This window comes from Pelodiscus sinensis, chromosome 19, assembly GCF_049634645.1.
Source record: "Pelodiscus sinensis isolate JC-2024 chromosome 19, ASM4963464v1, whole genome shotgun sequence".
NCBI lineage: Eukaryota > Metazoa > Chordata > Testudines > Trionychidae > Pelodiscus > Pelodiscus sinensis.
Window position 1 is genome coordinate 29122861 of NC_134729.1, and position 19690 is coordinate 29142550.

General features: G+C 62.7%; 1 protein-coding gene across 1 annotated transcript in view; it reads right to left on the bottom strand.

Annotated features, from left to right (window-relative positions):
* The window catches only part of UNC13A (unc-13 homolog A), a 114912-nt gene that overhangs the window by 78350 nt on the left and 16872 nt on the right, over positions 1 to 19690 (bottom strand). Inside the window, exons 2-10 of the mRNA XM_075903263.1 lie at positions 12781 to 12810; positions 12242 to 12341; positions 10779 to 10896; positions 9749 to 9872; positions 7152 to 7225; positions 6857 to 6911; positions 5077 to 5112; positions 3470 to 3680; positions 2270 to 2395 (exon numbers count right to left, since the gene is read on the bottom strand). Coding sequence (XP_075759378.1) covers positions 2270 to 2395; positions 3470 to 3680; positions 5077 to 5112; positions 6857 to 6911; positions 7152 to 7225; positions 9749 to 9872; positions 10779 to 10896; positions 12242 to 12341; positions 12781 to 12810 — 874 coding nt within the window. The remainder of the gene's footprint in view (positions 1 to 2269; positions 2396 to 3469; positions 3681 to 5076; positions 5113 to 6856; positions 6912 to 7151; positions 7226 to 9748; positions 9873 to 10778; positions 10897 to 12241; positions 12342 to 12780; positions 12811 to 19690) is intronic.

Below are 19690 nucleotides of genomic sequence, written 5' to 3' on the forward strand. Positions count from 1 at the left end.
TTTCCCGCACGGCTGCTCTGGCCCTCACCCTGGGCTGGCAGAGCAGGGAACGGGGGGGGGGGGGGCTGTGAGCAGGGTTTGCCCATTAGGCCAGGGAACCTCAGAGACACCCCCTCTCCCCCCCATCCTCTCAGGCACAGCAGACATGTCAGCCAGGACATGTGGCGTTGCCTGGGCAACCAGGCCTACCCCACGCCCACAGTCCCCTCGTCCGCCCTCAGGCACCCTCACTGGCCCCCAGGGACGGGGAAGTTGCCCATAGTGAGCAGCCAGACCCTTGGCCCAGGGTTCAGGGAGCTGCTGAACACACACACGGAGACCCTGCCCCTCCCAGACACGCCTCATATCCCCACGTCCCCCACAGACTCTCCAGACCCCCCACCCCAAACGTGCTCCTCCTGGCCCCTCCCCTCCTCCACCCACCATCCCCAGCTGCAAAACCCCCACAGACCCCCTTGATTACCCCTCCACCTCCCCCCCACGCCCAACCCCCCATGATCCTTCTCTGGCCCTGGACTCCTATGCCTATTCCTCTCCCCTCACACCCAACCCCCATGCTCCTCCACATCCCCTCCCCCTCACACCCAACCCTCCTCCCCACCCGCCACATCCCTGCCCACTGGCCATTCTCTCTTCTCCCCGCCAGTCGTCCATCACACCCAAGAATCCCCTCCCACCATCTCTCTTCTCTTCCTTCTCCCGGCTACGCTCTCCAGCCTCCTCCCAGCTGCCTGCCTGTCCACTCCTGCAACCCCTCTCCCTCTCGGGCACCCTTCCCACTCCGCCAGCCCCGGCCTGGCCCCCGCGCCATGGCTGCACACCCGGTCCAGACACATGCCTTGGGCCTCCCCCGAGCCCTCTGCTCAGGGACCAGGTCACAGGGGAAGGGGGCTCCAGGGGAGGAAGGCTGAGGGGTCAGAAGGAGGGGTTAGGGGAGAAGAGGGAGGGGTCTTTCCAAAAAACAACCCTCTGAAAACAAGGAGGAGAAAACCAGGGGCGAGTCTCTGAGCACCACGGTGACCATGGTGTCTCCGAGTGGAGAGGTTCACAGTAAGCACACATGCAGACAAAGTACAGGGACACGCCAGGGGATAGGCCGACACCATGTCTCTGGCACCGGCAGCGTGGGGCGAGGGTGGAGGACACACACACACTTGCAGGGGTGCCCTCCTGGAGAAGCCCCACACCAGGCTATTCTGCAGGAAGTCGGCCGAAAAGCCTAGCTCCCCGCCAGGGAGACGCTGGGTGGCTCAGGGAGAGAAACACCAAAGGAGGCCTCCACACTCTGCGGAGTGGGACCCAGCCAGCTGCAGCGGAGAAGAGAGGCAAGACCTCCCCCCTCGGGGTCCCTCACCAAACCGCCCCCCCGAAAAAGAGCTGGAAAAAAGCTCAAAGGCTCAAACCCCTAACCTGCCCCTCCCATGCAGAAACCTGGTTCCGGGCCCAATCCTGTAAAACCCCGAGCGTACTAAGGACCAGGCTCCCCCAGGCCTGGTGTCCCCACATGCATTGTCTGTCTGCTCATGCTCTGCAAGGGATTCGGGCCAGGTGGCCTCTGCGTCCTCTGGGGCACAGAATGCTGGGGGGCAGACCCTGCTCTAGAGTCACGGCGGTCGCCCGGCAGGGGCCCGCTTGGCACGAAGGACCCACGTTACTCTCATGCCTTTCCCGTGCATTGAGGGAGGGTGTGCTGAGATCTGGAGCCTGGCTTCCCACCCCACTGACCGCCCCAGGAAACCGCCCCCCGGAGACATGGGCTGAACGCCAGGGACCAGGCCTGACTGAGGAGGCCAGGTAAATGGGACAATGGGGCCACACCTGACAGGTACATGACCCTGCCTTTGAGGAGGTGGAATCGGGACTGACCACAGGCCCAGGGAACGGAGCCGGGCTGCGGGGGCAGACGGAACCAGCTGCACTCCCAGGTCACAGGGGGGAAGAAACTGCCTGGCTCTGTCCTGCCCCTGAAGGCAGTTCTCCCTCCCGCTGCACTGGGGTCCTGAGGAACATCTGTCCCAGTGGCCAGGGAACTCTTCAGAGAACCGGCCTGGAGCACAGGGCAGGGTAGGGGCGCCTCTTGCTGCAGCTGGGATGCCTGTGCTTTGCTGTTTCCCCCCGGAGCCGATGAATCTGACACCCCGGAGGAAGAGGAGGGAGCGGTTCAATCCAGCTGCCACTGCTGGGACTGGTATCGGCCTATCCCGGGCGGCAAGGACGAAGCACGGCACTCTGCGTCAGGCACAAGGCGAGAGACAAGGTAGAGACCCACCTATCAGATAGGTCTAGGGAGCGCCTGCTCTCAAGGGAGTGCTGGCGGCTGGTCCGCCTGCTCGACTCGGAGGCGGACTCAGCGTCGCTGCGCCCGTTTGTGGCAGAGTCGACGCTACCGTAGCGTCTGCCGGGGAGGAGAGGAACACGGTCAGCAAAGGTCACCGGGGAGCCGGCGACAGACACAACAAACGAGCTCCCGGCGGGGCTACATCCCGTTCTGGGCACCGCACCCCTGGCATCCGCCCTTTCGCCAGTGGAACCACAGCCCGCGGCCGTTCCCCTGGCGCCAGAGGGAGTCTGCAGGGGGGTTGCAGAGCGGGGAGGGAATTCGGGGAGCTCTCCCAGGGTGGGAACCTGGACACGCAGGAGGAGCAAGGCAGCGCTGCCAGCTGATAGATCAGCGCAAGGAAGGCAGGCGGCAGGGAAACTTCCCCCTACAGCTCAGCCACCACGGACAGCTCGGCTGCCCTTCCAGGTCTGGCCCGTGCGGCATCCGCTATTATTCTACACCTGGGCCAGCCCTCCCCGCCCAGGGCACCTAAATCCTGATCCGCCGTAGCCCTGCCGGTGGGGTCTGCAGAGAGGAGAGAACTGTCCCTGGGGTTTGGATGTATCCCCCAAAACTTCATCTCCACGATGTTCATTAGGGTTTTGCTTCCCCTTCTGATGTTCTAACACTAGCCGGCGATGAGATGGGGAGGATGTGCTGGTTAGTCAAACTCTGCTCACAGTTCCAGAAAAGCTGTTTCTGAGGCAGAGCAGTGAACAACTGCACTGCCGGGCGCCATCATTAGGGTTCAGAGTTAACCACCGACAAGAGGAATGCAGGCAGCCAGGGGCCCAGTAAATTCTACCTGCCTGCAACCTGCAGGGCTCAGCCAGAAGGCTTTCTCCACAGAGGCTGGACTTTAATGTTGATCCTGGGGTCAGCAAAGAAGTGCTAGGAGGGGGCACGGCTGTGTGCCAGCTCTATCCAACCATGCTGAGAGCTATAGCTAGTATGCCCGAGGGCATAGCTTTTTCTTCCCCATAGAGACAGCTCCCTTCCCATCCCCCTGCTCTTTCTCATTGCTGCAGTACAGCCTGGCCTAGCTTTTCCCACCTGTTTAGACTGCTGAGCATCATGTGTCTGTACATGGTGCCGCGTGTCAATACCATGCACCTTGCAGGGGCTGGTGCTGGACTGCCACAACTCTACCTGATGGGCCGCTGGTCCGAGTAGTCCATCTCGTAGCTCTGCACAGAGTCCGTGTAGGAGTCGCGGGAACTCTGCTGCTGGTGCCTCATGGGATACTGGTGGACCGAGGCGTTGGGCTGGGAGGTGGTGTAGTATGGAGGCGGGATGCTATTGCTGGTCTCGCTTCGGTAATCGCTGTCCCGGTCGTCCATGGTGCTGTCGGGGTCGTCATCTGCAAAGGGCCGGGTGACACCAGTCAGTGTGTGGCACAGGAAGGGCAGAGCCCACAGCACGGCAGAGATGCCTGAGACAGCCACCGTCAAGGACAATGCCAGCCCCCCGCCTCTAGTGCCCAGCTGGCATCAGTGAGAACTGTGCCACTGCTCCAAAGGCCCCCACCTCTGTGGGACTTTCTCCTAGGAGGCTCAGTGGGAGGAAACTGACCAAGGCTAGGGAGGGGCCTGGGTCTGGCGGGCACAGATGCCCAGGGAGCTGCCAGTGCCCAGCAGCTCTGGGTATCTGGCTCCATGCGTGTGTGGGGAGGGGGGGGGACTGGCATGTGCTGAGCATACAGAAAAGTTTAGCTGCCCCGGTGCACTCCAGAAGCAACCCGCCACTGTGCGCCCGCTCAGCCGCCCGTGCAGACGGCTGGCAGAGGCGCACCCTGTGGCCGGGCACCGTGCCAGCTCCCCAGTCCGCAGAACTCTGTCCCCCCCAGGGCTGCTCCCCCCCCCCCGGCAGCCGTCCCTGTGCTCCCTTCCTTCTCCCAGAGGGAGTGGGCCCTGCGGCGGTTCCCCTTGGGCCTGACCCCTGTGCTCGGCCGTAGAGCAGAGCAGGGGAGAGGAATCAAGGGGGGAATGAGGCAGCCGGGCTCAGTGCATGTTACACTGCGGTGGGGGGGGGGGGAGCGTTCCCAGCTTGGGCAGCTTCGCCAACATGGCTGTGGTGGCGTGAACAGGAGGCCCCGTCTGGGGGGGGGCACCTCCCTATCGCCCAGGGCTGGGAGCAGCCCGAAATCTAAAGCAGGGCCTTCCTTCAGGCCCCGCTCCGCCGCGCTGCCCTCCCCAGCCCCAAGGCCCTTCCAGCTTCCCGGGGTGGGAGATGGCTTGTCCGGCGCTCAGCCTGGGAGGGGAGGAGGGGACGGGAGGGAGTATACATGAGGGTGAGGGGGGTGGGAAGGAAGAGATGGAGGAGGGATCTACAGGGAGCCGACTTACCCTACTGCTCTCCTGCCTTGGAGAGGCAAGACGACACCACGGACCCAGCCCCTTGCGTCCGGGCCCAGCGGGCTGGGATTGTGCCCACCGCAATGCCATGCCGCCTGCACACCGCTCCCCCCGCTGCACCCACTCCCTGCCCCGCCCGGGCTCTGAGGGCGCTGGCCAGACATGCCAGCGAAATGAAAAGAAGAAAGCCAGGCAAAGCTAGACCCCCGCGCCCCAGCCCTGCATGCTAGCCATGCCACTCCTAGCTACCAGACCCTCAGCTCCCCCGCTCGCTCGGCTGTGCGTGGAGGGGCCAGGATGGGCCTCCCGCTGGCAGGGACGGGGGGCCAGCCCGGTGGGAGGCCCGTGGGCAGGAGAGGGGATGTGCCCCGAGCTCTGGGTGTGAAGCTGGTGGATACTTACTCTGCTGCTCTCCCCAGCCAAAATAATTCCAGTTGCCTATAAAGAAAAGGGGCAGAGACAATAAGATGGACGCGACTGGGGGAGCCCGGGTGGGAGAACAAAGCCCCTCTTCGAGCCAGGCCACACAAACGCCCAGGTCCTCCCGGCAGCCCCGGCGCTAGGTTTGGTGCCCAGACCCTGGTGCTCCGCCAGGCCCAGCCCTGTGCCCCCCGAGTGCTGGGGAAATCCAGAGCCCGGGCCCCTCTTTGCCGTACGCTCGGCGAGAGCGGCTCAGGATGTGTGCCGGGCAGCCCCGGCAGGATCCTTCCCAGGGTGTGTCAGTAAGAGCAGGCAGGACACGGGAAGGGCAAGGAGCCTGGGGGGGGGAGGGGGGATGGGGCAGCGCAGGGTCTGTGAGTGGCAGAGCCAGACGTTCGGGGCAGACTGGGGCATAGGGAGGGGGAGGGGTGCTGGATCTGGGTCGCTTCCTCATCACCCCGGGTGAGGGATGGGAGGGGCCGGGGTTTTCTGCTGTGGGGTGCTCTGGGCACCCGGAGCCTCCCCCGCTGCCCCTCTTCGGGAGGAGAGGTCCTGGCACTGAGCCACAAAGCTGCCATCTCCCCTTTCACTGCCCAGATCCCGGCTGGTCGTTCTCAGGCCAGAGCCCAGGGCTGCCCACGCAGCTCCCTGGCCTCTGCGCCCCTCCAAGCAGGGATGGAAGCCTGGGGCAGCAGGAGGCAGCAAAGGCAGGAGGCTGGAGGCCACAGTGGAGGGCGTCAACGGAAGAAGGGTGAGAGCCCCTCAGGCCTCGCCCAGAAATAATGGGGCGGAGTCATCCCTGGGGTAGCCCCACATTGACCTCCCTGGGCTTACGGCAGGAGACACTTTGGCCCCTGACCAATTGGTCCATGCAATGCACAGCCCTTTGAGGTGGGTATGATGAGAGGGGAAACTGAGGCACAGAGTCGCCAGCTGGGCTGGGTGGGGTCCTCTCGCACTTTGAAGGGGGATCAGCTACAAGGCCATGAGATTTGGGGAGCTTTGCCTTGGGCACCCTCCTGCCTAAACGCTCCTTAGCCCCTTCCCCCCTTCAGCCATACTGGGCCAGCTCTGACCCGCCGTGCCGGGCCCTGATCTCCTCTCCCTGGGCTGGGAGCTGCTCCCACAGTCTTTGCTGAGCCCCTATCCCTGTCGCCTCTATAGATCAGTCCCTCCCCAGCCCCGTCTCACCCCCTGCCCCTTCTGCTCCCCCCATTCAGGCGACCTGCCCCCAGACATGGGCGAAGTGGAACCGGCCCTGCCCCAAAGCTTCCCAGGCCAGGGCAGAGGACTGGGGCGGAGGAGAGCGAACACAGGGGCAGAGGAGGGAGGGAGACAGCAGGGGGACGGAGAGGGGGAAGGGGCCAAGGACTTCAAAGGAAGGGGGGGTCACGTCTCCAGGACCCAGGCCGAGTTCCCGCGTCCCTGGCTGGAATGTGTGGCCAGCCCAGACCCCTCGCCAGAGAGCTGCCAGCTGCTGCGGCTGGCCCACGGGTGGTGAGGGCTCTGCATGGGGCCTGGGAAGGGACTGTGAGTTGGGGGGGGGAATGGAGACACAGGTCCTATAGCTGCCCCCTCGCCACCGGATTTGAGGGATCAAACAAATTCCAGGGTTAACCAGAGCTGGGAGATGCCACACGTGCCTGCCGGCTCCGGCTCCCTCCTGGCCCCTGGGGGCGGACCTGCCAGGCACCCGTGACCCAGCTCCGTGGGAGCGGGAGGGACCCAGGCCCCCAGGAGGCGGAGGGTGAGTGGTACTTACAGCACTGGGAGCCGGGCACCGGGAGCGGCTTGTCCTGCTCCTCCTGGAACGCGTACTGGGGAGAGAACAGAGGGAGGTCACGGGCATCCCAGCCCGGCAGTCTCCAGGCCTGCCCCGGCCCAGCTGTTTGGGGCGGTTGAGACCCACCCCCAGTGCTCCTGGGAACCACAGATCCCCGCAGGCCAGGGATGTGCAGAGGCCAGGCCACGGGCCCAGCCAGGCGCCCCTGCATGCACGCAGCCCTGCGGGGCTGGGGGGCTCTGAGCCGGGGGAGCCAGCCCCAGGGTTGACTTACATCATCCTGATCCTTCATGGCATTGAGCTGCTCCAGCTTCTTGGCCCAGTACCTTGCCTCCTCCTCGGGAATGTCTGAAAGCAGAGAGGCCCATTGCCAGCCCCCGGGCTCCATGACCCAGCCCCTCCCTCCCCACGCAGACCTGCCCTGGGGCCCAGCTCTGGGGCACGGTGCCCTGAGACTCGCAGGGGGTGGCGGGGACAGGCAGCTGGTGCTGGGTGCGGATCCGTGGGGAAGGGGGTGGCAGGGCAGGGCCGGAGGAAACAAGGGCAAAAGAAAAGAAACGACACCCGGTGCTGGGTTGTGTCGGGTGGAGGCAAAACCCGCCCTGGTGGGAGCCAGCGGTGCCCCTGCATGGCCTGTTAGTGCTGGGACCGAGCCGGGGAGGAGCCGCGGGGATGGGGTGGGAGTAGAATCAGGGAGCCCCACGCACCCGTCAGCTCCTCGCGGCAAGAGAAAGGGAGGGGGAGGGTGTAGCAGTAGGTCCAGGAAAGAACGGTGACTGTGCCTGTCCCAACCCACAGCCCCAGGCTCCCCCCACGGCTCGGCCAGCGCCCCAACCCCGATCCATCGCCCTCGGCCAGCGCCCCAACCCCGATCCATCGCCCTCGGCCAGCGCCCCAACCCCGATCCATCGCCCTCGGCCAGCGCCCCAACCCCGATCCATCGCCCTCGGCCAGCGCCCCCAACCCCGATCCATCGCCCTCGGCCAGCGCCCCAACCCCGATCCATCGCCCTCGGCCAGCGCCCCAACCCCGATCCATCGCCCTCGGCCAGTGCCCCAACCCCGATCCATCGCCCTCGGCCAGCGCCCCAACCCCGATCCATCGCCCTCGGCCAGTGCCCCAACCCCGATCCATCGCCCTCGGCCAGCGCCCCAACCCCGATCCATCGCCCTCGGCCAGCGCCCCAACCCCGATCCATCGCCCTCACTGCGTTTCCACCCCCTGTCCGGGCTCCCCCCACGGCTCAGCCAGCGCCCCCAACCCCGATCCATCGCCCTTGGCCAGCGCCCCCAACCCCAATCCATCGCCCTCGGCCAGCGCCCCCAACCCTGATCCATCGCCCTCGGCCAGCGCCCCAACCCCGATCCATCGCCCTTGGCCAGCGCCCCCAACCCCAATCCATCGCCCTCGGCCAGCGCCCCCAACCCTGATCCATCGCCCTTGGCCAGCGCCCCCAACCCCAATCCATCGCCCTCGGCCAGCGCCCCCAACCCTGATCCATCGCCCTCGGCCAGCGCCCCAACCCCGATCCATCGCCCTCGGCCAGTGCCCCAAACCCGATCCATCGCCCTCACTGCGTTTCCACCCCCTGTCTGGGCTCCCCCCACGGCTCGGCCAGCGCCCCCAACCCCGATCCATCGCCCTCGGCCAGTGCCCCAACCCCGATCCATCGCCCTCGGCCAGTGCCCCAACCCCGATCCATCGCCCTCGGCCAGTGCCCCAACCCCGATCCATCGCCCTCAGCCAGCGCCCCAACCCCGATCCATCGCCCTCACTGCGTTTCCACCCCCTGTCCGGGCTCCCCCCACGGCTCGGCCAGCGCCCCCAACCCCGATCCATCGCCCTTGGCCAGCGCCCCCAACCCCGATCCATCGCCCTCGGCCAGTGCCCCAACCCCGATCCATCGCCCTCACTGCGTTTCCACCCCCTGTCCGGGCTCCCCCCACGGCTCGGCCAGCGCCCCCAACCCCGATCCATCGCCCTTGGCCAGCGCCCCCAACCCCGATCCATCGCCCTCGGCCAGTGCCCCAACCCCGATCCATCGCCCTCACTGCGTTTCCACCCCCTGTCCGGGCTCCCCCCACGGCTCGGCCAGCGCCCCCAACCCCGATCCATCGCCCTTGGCCAGCGCCCCCAACCCCGATCCATCGCCCTCGGCCAGCGCCCCCAACCCCGATCCATCGCCCTCACTGCGTTTCCACCCCCTGTCCGGGCTCCCCCCACGGCTCGGCCAGCGCCCCAACCCCGATCCATCGCCCTCGGCCAGCGCCCCAACCCCGATCCATTGCCCTCACTGCGTTTCCACCCCCTGTCCGGGCTCCCCCCACGGCTCGGCCAGCGCCCCCAACCCCGATCCATCGCCCTCGGCCAGCGCACCCAACCCCGATCCATCGCCCTCGGCCAGCGCCCCAACCCCGATCCATCGCCCTCGGCCAGCGCCCCCAACCCCGATCCATCGCCCTCGGCCAGCGCACCCAACCCCGATCCATCGCCCTCGGCCAGCGCCCCCAACCCCGATCCATCGCCCTCGGCCAGCGCACCCAACCCCGATCCATCGCCCTCGGCCAGCGCCCCAACCCCGATCCATCGCCCTCGGCCAGCGCCCCCAACCCCGATCCATCGCCCTCACTGCGTTTCCACCCCCTGTCCGGGCTCCCCCCACGGCTCGGCCAGCGCCCCCAACCCCGATCCATTGCCCCCTGTCTGGGCTCCCCCCACAGCTCTGCCAGCGCCCCCCAACCCTGATCCATAGCCCTCATTGCGTTTCCACCCCCCGTCTGCACACGGCAGGGCGCGGAGGGAGATACCCCCCAGGAGGGAGGGGCCGAGGCCCGGCTGGCGTGGGGATGCGGCCCATGGAAGGCCCCGTACCAAGCGGCAGCTCGAAGCGGGTGTCCAGCAGGATGCGGTGAAAGGTGGGGTCCTTGGTGCCCGAGATCTCGTTGTCAGTCATGATGACCTGCGAGTCGAGGGTGAGCCATTCCCCGGGGCCCTCCTGGGGGAGAGCAGGAGGGTCAGGACAGAGACCAGGGGACCCCAGTGCTGCGTTGGCCCTCCTTGCCCGGCAACCAGCCTGCGGGCGCTGGGCACGGCGTGGGCACTGCCCCTTGCCACCTGTGGCAGGGGCTGGGGCAGCCGGAGCCCGCTAGCCACGTCCCTGGTTGTGTGCAGTCCCAAATGCTCCCCCAGCTGGCACCTGAGCGGGGCTGGTGCCAGAGCCACTCTGGTGGGGCGGGAAGTTGCCCCTCCTAGGGCCGTGCCAAGCTCTCCTCCCACTGGGCCCCCTCCTCTTGGCAACCCTCTGGGCTGAGGGGGAGGGGCTGCCCTGAGCCAGCCTCTGCTGGTGATTCCCCCCCCCCCCGCCCGACTGCGGCTTGGCTAGAGACCCCCTTGGCGTAGCCCATTCCAGTCTAGCCCGATGGATAAAGCAAAGCCAGGCGCAGTGGGCCTGAGAACCTGGCGCCGGCCCTTGCCCTGCAGTGCCTGGGCACCCTGGCCGGGCAGGGAGCCGAATTCCTGCCCGCGGGAGCAGTCCCACGGCAGGCAGGCTCACTCCCTCGCCTGCCCATCATTGGCTCTTTGCACCCTGGAGACAAGACCCTTCCTCCCAGCGGCTGGACGAAAATCCCAAATCCCCCCGGCTGACCCTTCCCTGTCTCCATGCACCGCCGGCCTGGCTCTGTGCCGGGATGTGCACTAGGCTGAGAAAGGGGCACGGGGCTCCAGGGGACGGGTGGCCCTGCGTGGAGGCCTGCTCCCTCTTCCCCCACAGACCCCCCCACCCCTCAGAAGGCCAGAGGGGGGCTATGCCCACTCCTGGCTGGGCTCCGAAGGCCAGAGACCAGGGCAGGGAGTCAGGAAGACCCAGCGGGCCCTGCTGGGGAGAGCGCCCTGCACCTACCTCGTTGGACTGGCGGATGGTCTGCAGGGGGATCCACACGGTCCCCACCATGGTGTCCCAGATCAGCCCCTTGTTCCACACCTCCACCGTCAGCCCCAGGTCCAGCCGGTTGATCTCACTGCAAGGGGAGCAAGCGGCTGTGGGCCTCCCGCACCAGCCCCATCTGGCTGGTTGCCTCTCAAGGGCCTGGGCAGCCTGGCCCGCTGCCCCCCGCACCCCACACATGCCACAGGGACATAGTGGAGTGGCTGGGAGCCAGCCCCCCCGCCCCATTCCCATAGCACCCCCTGCTGGGAGAGGCTGGCCCTGGCTGCAGGGAGCGGCCCCCGTCCCCAAGCCAGCGAGGGTGGACGGGCAATCGCAAGATCGCACTGGCTGGGACTTGTCACCCAGACCCGGCTCAGCTCTGGGCAGGGTTTGTCGGTTCATCGTGGCTACAAGCCCCTCCCCGGGGTTTGCTTGGCAGGTTCTGAGCCATGGGGCAGCGCTGCTGGACTTTCCCGGGGCCGGGGCGGGAGGTGGACACACACCAACGTGCTTCCGAATCTCCCCCCGCTTCGCCGCTTGGAATTCAGGCCTCCCTCGGGCAGCGGACCCTGCTCCTGGGTGAGGACAAGGCTGGAGCTGCCAAGCGTCTGACACTTGCCACTTTCATCTCCTGCCGGAGCCTTGGGCCGGAGCCGGGGCCTTATCAATTAGGGCCCTTCGGTGAACCCTGGCTGTGTCTGCGGCAGCCCCCAGGTCTGGGACCCCCCCGGGCTGACCCATGGAGCAGACGGACGGACGCAGAGTGAGGGAGCCAAGGGGAGGCAGTTTCCTGCCTCGTGGAGCAGCCTGGCCCTCTGCGCAGCTCTCTCCCTGCAGCCTCTAGGGGTAACTGCTGCCTTGTTCCCAGCGGCCCCAGGCTCTGTGCCCCTCGGACACACCCTGCAGGGTGGTGGGCGTTCACACTGCTCATGGGTAGGGAACCCCTGGTCTCACCCAGCTCCAGTTCCCCATGCCTGGCCGCCTGCTCTCTAGCTCTCCACCTGTGTGCCAAGTGCCTCGGGAGCAGGGACGTGGCACCCACCTGGGGGGCTGGCAGAGCCAGTGGGCAGGGGTGCAAACAAAGGAAGCCTCCCTTCCCTCCCCCTGCACCCCACTGCAGGCTCCGGGGACAGGAGGCTGCCAAAGGGCTGGGAGAGTCTCCGGGCCCCCCATGGAAGGCCTGAGAACAGCATCTGTGGCAGGGAGACGGGGTGGGGGAAGGACTTGCCGGAGCGAAGGGAGAGGCGTCTGACCGGCCATTGCTGCCCCGGATCCGTGACCCCTAGAGATACGGGCAGGGTGAAGAGCAAGGGCGACGGAGCATCCCAGCTCCTGCCGCTGGCTCCAGGGAGCCTCTGCCCGATTCTGAGGATTTGGGGAGCTCACGCAGGGTTTATCTGACGCAGGCCCCGGGTTCCCGCCGGGGGAGCACTCACAACATGAAGTCCTGCTCCCAGCAGGGCAGGTTCCCCCGCACGGCGATGGTCGTGCTCTTGACATTCTGCACCTTCAGCGTCACGTAGGTGTTGAACTTCTCTGCGGGGAGGGGAGCAGAGGGTGGAGCTGTGGGCCAAGCGGGAGGCCCCGAGGCCCCAGGCAGGTCAGAGAACCTGGCAGGACTGAGAGCTCTCCCCACCCCCCGGCTCGTCCCATCAGCCCGGGAGCCTGCCGGAGTCCAGCACAAGGGAAATGCTCCCTGCCTTGCCCTCCCCGTGCCCAGTGCCCTGAGCTCCTCCAGCACCCGCCCGGCCCTGCCCTGCCCTTCCCAGGATCCCAGCCCAGGCTGCTGCCAGCCAGGGGCATGGTCAGCTTCAGCCCACACCCAGCACGGCTAATACAACCTCTCCTGCCCTACACAGCCCTGCCAATGCCCCTCGACCCCCAGCCTGCAGCCCCCTGCTGGCCCAGGCCTGGAAACTGTCATGTCCTCCTGACCCCACCTCCCCTGCTCTAACCACTAGGCAGAGTGACTCACCTTGGGCCCCATCAAACTTGGCTTTTTTAACTGCAAAGAGAGAGAGAGAGGGAGAGAGAGGGAGAATTGTTTTAGTGTCCAGGCCCAGAGAGCCCCTGGGAGGTGCTAACGGCTCCCTTGTGTCTGCCCTGTCCCAGGGAGCCACGCCCAGACCTCCCAGCAGGAATCTCCCTCAGCAGGAAACCAGGCCCCTTCTCCCCCCCCCCCCCGCCACACCCCCCAGACAAACACACATAACAATGCGGCTGGCAGCTCCTTCCCAGGCCAGGGCCCCCTGTGGCTTTGGGGCACAGTCGCTCCCCTCCTATCCCCAAACCCCTGAAGGGTGGGAATGGCTGGGCCTGGACCCCTGGTCCTGGATCCGAGCCCCCTGGAACTCAGGCCCCATCCCCGTCTCGAGATGCACCTGAGCTAAGTACCGGCCCCGCTGGCCAACGCCCGTGGGAAAGCCGCTGGCTCGTGCCAGCCTCGGGCCACTCACACAGACGCTCCCCAAGCCCGGGGGCCTCCCCGTCCAGCCATGCAGCCACTGACACAAGGGGCCTGAAAAGCGCTGGCTGCCAGCCCCAGAGAAACTGCGCAGTGGGAAACCTGGTGTCATGATTATGAGGGTTAGCCAGCAGCCTGGGGATTAAGGGGTTAACTACACCTAGCCAGGTGGAGTGACCAATAAGAATGTAGGTGGGACTTTTCAAACTGGGACAAAGGAATTTGGGCTTTTTTCTTTTTTTCTCCTTTTTGGCTCTCTGTGTGTGAGTTCTCTGCAGCTACAGAGAGGGACAAGCATGTCTCTCTCTCTCCAAGACACCATTCTTCATTTTCTGTAAGTAGGGTAAAGTTTAGGCAGTTTCGTTAGGTTTTATTGTATTAAGGGTTGGGTGTGGGATCTGAGATCTGGCGCTGCTTAAAAGATGTTTTGGCTTTTCTTTGTAACTAAGGGTATGTCTACACTACCCCGCTAGTTCGAACTAGCGGGGTAATGTATGCATACCGCACTTGCTAATGAAGCCCGGGATTTGAATTTCCCGGGCTTCATTAGCATAAGCGGGGAGCCGCCATTTTTAAATCCCTGCTGCTTCGAACCCCGTGTAGCGCGGCTACACGGGGCTCGAACTAGGTAGTTCGGACTAGGGTCCTATTCCGAACTACCGTTACTCCTCGTGAAACGAGGTGTACCGGTAGTTCGGAATAGGCACCCTAGTCCGAACTACCTAGTTCGAGCCCCGTGTAGCCGCGCTACACGGGGTTCGAAGCAGCAGGGATTTAAAAATGGCGGCTCCCCGCTTATGCTAATGAAGCCCGGGAAATTCAAATCCCGGGCTTCATTAGCAAGTGCGGTATGCATACATTACCCCGCTAGTTCGAACTAGCGGGGTAGTGTAGACATACCCTAAGTTCTGGGCCCATGGAGTTTCTCCATGAGTATATTTTGTTACCTCCCTATCTAGTCATTATGTTTGCAACAGGAATATTGTTGTAATAGTAAAAGTTCTTTCTTTTCTTTTTATTAACCTGGCAGTGGTTAATTGTGTGCCTTGATTTTTATTTTAGGGGTAAGATTTCCCAAATGATCTTTCCCCTGATTTCTTTATCAACATTTGGGTGGTGGCAGCGGAAGTTTTATTCCCAAGATCTAGGTTTTTAAGATCTTGGGGGGAAGTTTTATACCAAAGCCTGGTAGATAAGGCTTTGGGGTACACTTGCTGGCCCCCACTTCTGCATTTATCATGCCAGAGTGGGGAAGGAGCCATGACACCTGGGTCTTCAGATACGTGTCGTGCTGCATGGACCGCGAGCTCTCGCCAGGCCAGGGTGGGACTTGCTGAGAACAGTCCTGGGGGGAGCACTGGGCGTCCCCTGGGGCCAGGGAGCGCCAGGCAGCCTATGATGGGGCTTTCTCGCTAGGTGGGAGCTGGGCTCTTGTCATGAGTCGGATTCTCGCTGGCCAGGGTGCAGGAGGATTGCTGCTCTCTAAGGGTATGTCTAGACTACATGGCTCCATCAACGGAGTTTACTAGACAAAGGACAATGAAGCGGCGATTTAAATAATCGCTGCTTCATTTACATCAAAATGGCCGCCGCGTTGTGCCGAACAACTGTTTGGCGGCACAGCGGGGCAGTCTGGACGCGCCACGGTCGACAAGGGAAGCCTTTGTTGACTGCTCCGGTAAAGCTCATTTCACGAGGCATCCCGGAGCGATCGACAAAGGTTTCCCTTGTTGACGGCGGCACGTCCAAACTGCCCCGCTGTGCCGCCAAACAGCTGATCGGCACAGTACGGCGGCCATTTTCATGTAAACGAAGTGGTGATTATTTAAATCGCCGCTTCATTTCCCTATGTCTAGTAAACTCATCTACATGGCTCCATCGATGGAGCCATGTAGTCTAGACAAACCTAAGGGTACGTCTAGACTACAGGCTTTTGTCGACAGATACTGTCGACAAAGCTTCTATCGACAAAGAGCATCTAGACGACATCCAGTGCTGTGGACAAAGCAAGCTGCTTTGTCGACATGAGAGTGTAGACGCAAAGGACAGCGTAGATGCAATAACGCCTTCTGTTGACAGAACTCTCGACAAAAGGTGTTATTCCTCGTAGAATGAAGTTTACCACTGTCGACAAAACTGCCGAGTTCTGTCAACGTTATGTCGACAGAACTCGGCAATAGTGTAGACACAGGTACAGTTTTGTTGAGAAAAGGCCACTTTTGTCGACAAAACCCTGTAGTCTAGACACACCCTAATGGACTGCAGGGGTCAGTAATTCTCCCTCCTCTCTCTGGAATAGCGCCTGTCATCTCTGCAGTTAGGCAAATTATACTTTGCAAAAGTTCTGGGAGAGGGTGAGGGCTCTTGCGCCCATTATACAGCTCCCGTCGCAAAGGCATTGCTTCAGGGTGCAGAGGGTCGGCTCTGGTACGTGTGCTACAAAGACAGTCCCTGCTCCAAAGAGTTTACAGTACAGGAATCAGAGACAAGTGATTCACCCAAGAGCAGCCAGCCAGGGCAAGGAATAGAACTCAGCCCTTTTAGTGCCCATGTAAGTGCTCTAGCCACTAGGCAGTACTACCCCTGTGAAGTACAGCTGGCATGTAGCCCTCAGTGCATGGGTACAGTTCACACCCAGACACACCCGCACGCGCACACCGCTCCCCCAGACGGCTCCAGAATCTGGCTGCTCAGCTGGCAGAACTGGGCTGGCACGCTCAGCCTTTGCCTTGTTCCAGAAAGGCCCCTCGTCCTATGGAAAGACTCTCAGGGTCAAAAGAAACTGAGTCCCCTGCCCAGCCCCGGTTCAGCGCCCTCCAGTGTCTCACTGGCTGCTCCCGGGCACTCCCCCCGGCTTAGCTGGCGGTTTCCTTTCCATGCCCTGCAGCACGGTGGGGCGGGAGGGGCCAAACCTCCCTGGGAACGGGCTGGGTTGGACCAGCCTTTGCACAGGCCAGGAGAGGGACCCCCAAATAACCCGGTAGCAAGGGGACTCCCTGGAGAAGACCCAGCTTGAAGAAAGGGGCAGAGTGGAACGTGGGCCTCTCCCATCTGCAGCCCCGGGGCCGTAATGAAGAGTGAAGTGTTTATGTCCCACAGACCCACTCCAGCTGGAGAAAGCCCCAGGGCAGAACAGCCTAGTGGGCTAAGCTCTAGTCCCACTGCCAGCGGAGGCCCTTCACTGCTGGGCTAGGGCACCCTCCCTTCTCCCCTCCCTGGACCCTGCTCCTTGTGGAGACGCTCTGCAGGCTCTGGCTCCCTCCCTGCGTGGGATGGTGCCACGTGATTGGGTTTTGATGGGAGCAGGCAGATCTTCGGTGGGCGTGTGCCCCAAATTCAGTGCAAAGTGGGCCAGGCGAGGTGTCTGATGCTTCGCTGATTCTGTCTGTGCTGCTCGTGCATGTCTGGGTTTGGTGTGTAATGTTATGCCCGTGTGTAACAGCGTCGTCGGGGTTCCCCCCATCCTGCACCCCCGTAGCAGCCAGAACAGTCTCCACCAGCCAGCAGAATAGAGAGGGGTTTATTGATTTTCCAGAATACAGCCCAGCATGGACGTGAGTGGCAATAGGAGGGGGGCTAGGACGCCCCAGACCCCTTAAGGCGGGTGCCTGAGGCCCTAGTCTCCAACCCCCTCCCTAGGCTGTCTCCATCATGTGTCCATCCCCAGACACCTCTTCCTCCCTCCACGGACTTCCTTTGTTCCAACCTCCTTCCCTCCCCCTAGTCAGAACAGGTCAGGGCAGTGTCTGGCCCCCCTGCTGGGCCTTGCCCACAGCCCAAACCTAGCGACCAGCCAGATGCCCCACTATATCACACCACGGGACCGATGTTTTCTGTCCGGCAGACAGCGGCAGGTGTCGGCCACCTTCCACGAGGGGCTGCTGCTCAGTGCTGCATGGACAATGGCTCTCAAGCGTCACCCAGGAGCACCCAACGGCTCCTCCCCTGAAAAGGACACACCTGGATACTCCATGGCTCCTTGCCCAAGAAGGACACAGACTGGTTTGGTGGTCACGTGATCAGCCCCATTTTGGGAGGCACCAGCGCCCAGAAGAACAATGGGTTTCCCTCCACACGGGAGGGAAGGATGCCCCCGTCTTGTCTCCACTCCTGCTCCGCTCCAGAAGCACCTTTGCAAGGGCCGGGGGGAGGAAGAGGTGCCGACCCGTCCTGACATGGGATGTTCTCCAGAGACTCTCAAATGGGCGGTTTGTTACATCTCTGCTAAGAGCCTGCATCAGGAATGTGCTTTCTTTAACAATCCCACTCTCAACCTTTTCTTTCTTTTTTACTAATAAGCCTTTAGGAGGTAGATTCTAAAGGATTAGCCTCTCTCTCTCTCTCTCTCTCATATATCACAATCAATAAGATTTCGTGGGGAAAAGAAACCTGGCTGGGACTGATTCATAGAACCGTAGAGTCGGGCGAAACCTCAGGAGACCGACTGTGGGCTCACCACGGCAGTCCTGCGGTGGGGAATCGAAGCCCGAAGCTCTGGGCTACATGTAGGCAGCTCAATCAGATTCAGGGTGGGAGAGGAAGACAGGCAGCTCCTGGTGGCCGAGGCCGGTGTGTGAGGAGACAATGAGTCTCCGTCACAGCTAGCATTGATCCATCCCGTTGTGGCAGCTTCCGCCGAGCACAGTTCAGAGGTGGAAATGCCCCGGGGGGTCCCACACTGATGGGGAGGGGCACCGCCTGCCGGCCAGCACCCACTTCATGGAGTCTATCTCCAGAGTGCTCAGTCCAACCCCTTTCATCAGCACAGAAACCGCCTCGGTAGGACTCACCGACTTTCGGTGGCGCTTGGCTCATTTGGGTGCTTTTGAAAATGTTCCCCGGAGCCAGACAAGGCCAGTCAAAGCGATGTGGTAAGATGAGGGCCAGACACATAAGCCCTCCTAGCACAGGCCTGGTGTGAGGCCTAGGCGCACCGTCAGGCCTTTGCTCATATAAAGCTGTGAGCAAGAGGCAGGCCCTGCTCACAGAATCTGGCATGAGCAGGGTTAATGGTAAAACTCTAACTGGCGCTAGGCACAGGCTGGAAACACGTTCCAGAGGGGTGGTAACAGCATCCTCACGAACATCTCGGTGCCAACATCCCCCCCCGGGTAACAGGAACAGGAGAGGGTCTGACCTGACAGCATGCTAGACACTGGCCAAGCCCCGTACGAGGTTAGGGGAGATATCTCGGGAACATCAGAGGTGGCCCCCTGGTACGTCGGGAGTGATGGGTGACTTGTTTGTCCCCGTGTATAAAATGTCCCCCAAGGAAGTTGTCTTCGTCCAGCCTTGGGGGCAGCGGCGAGTCCCGTGGCCACTGGGGTAGCTCTCGATTGCGTCTTAGCTCTGCCTCACACAAGCCTGGGCTGGATTTCCAACTCCTTAAGCTTTGAGCTCGTCGGGTTTCCCGCTCGACTCGCTCCCAGCTTCTCATGTGCCTGCGCAAGGCTGCAAATGTTGTCTCACTAATCTCCGGGGGGCCTTAGCCCTGGGGACCTGACAGATCTCTCTCTAGCCAAGGACTCTGTTTCCACGGGAACTTAAAATAACCCCTACACCACTCCTGAAAGCAGCTGCCATATACAGCAGTGGCTCCACGTGCTGCCCCCTCTTCTACCCCACAGCCTCTACTGGCCACCGCTCTCCATTATTGATTAATGGAGCCACAGAAGCAGTGTCCACAGGCAAGGCCAGCATGCGGAAACTCCCTGCTCTGACTTCTGCAGGGACTTGCCAGCCACTTCCAGGAGCAGCAATTCCCACAGGGATAATTACGCCAGACATGACATGACAGGTTGGGCGTTTTAGAACTCGCCACTCAAAGAATTCGATTTAAGCATGAGAGAGAAATGAAAGTTGTGAAATGAACAAACCAAAAATAACCCACTTGGCAAGCAGGAAGAGTAGTAACAACCCCCCCTGGGTCAGGAGATGAGGGAAGGACAGTGTGTGTTTGTGAGAGTGAGAGAGACACACACACAGATCTGCATTGCCAAGTTCCCTCCATCCCTTCCCTTTCTCCGTATGGAGATTGGGTACAGAAGTGGGGGGGGAGGGACACCCTGACATCAGCACACACACGCACCCTTCTACCTCCCATACCCTGCACAGCAAGCAGGAGGCTTCCAAGGGGCAGCTGCAAGGCAGAGGCAGGAGCAGCATGACAGTGGGTGGAGGGGCAACTGAAGTGCCAGCACTTGCGAGCTTCCTGGCCAAACCAGTCAGGATCCCCTGCCAGAGACTCCAAGATCGACCCGATCCCGATCTACTGGTTGGTGACCACTGCGCTAGGTGGACTCCAAAGGGCCCCACACCGAGGGCCAGCAGAGGATCGGGAATATCCCGCGCCAGTCAGTCACACTGTAGCACTTCCCAGACTCACTCTCATCTGATTAGCTGAAGGAGCCTCAAAAACGTC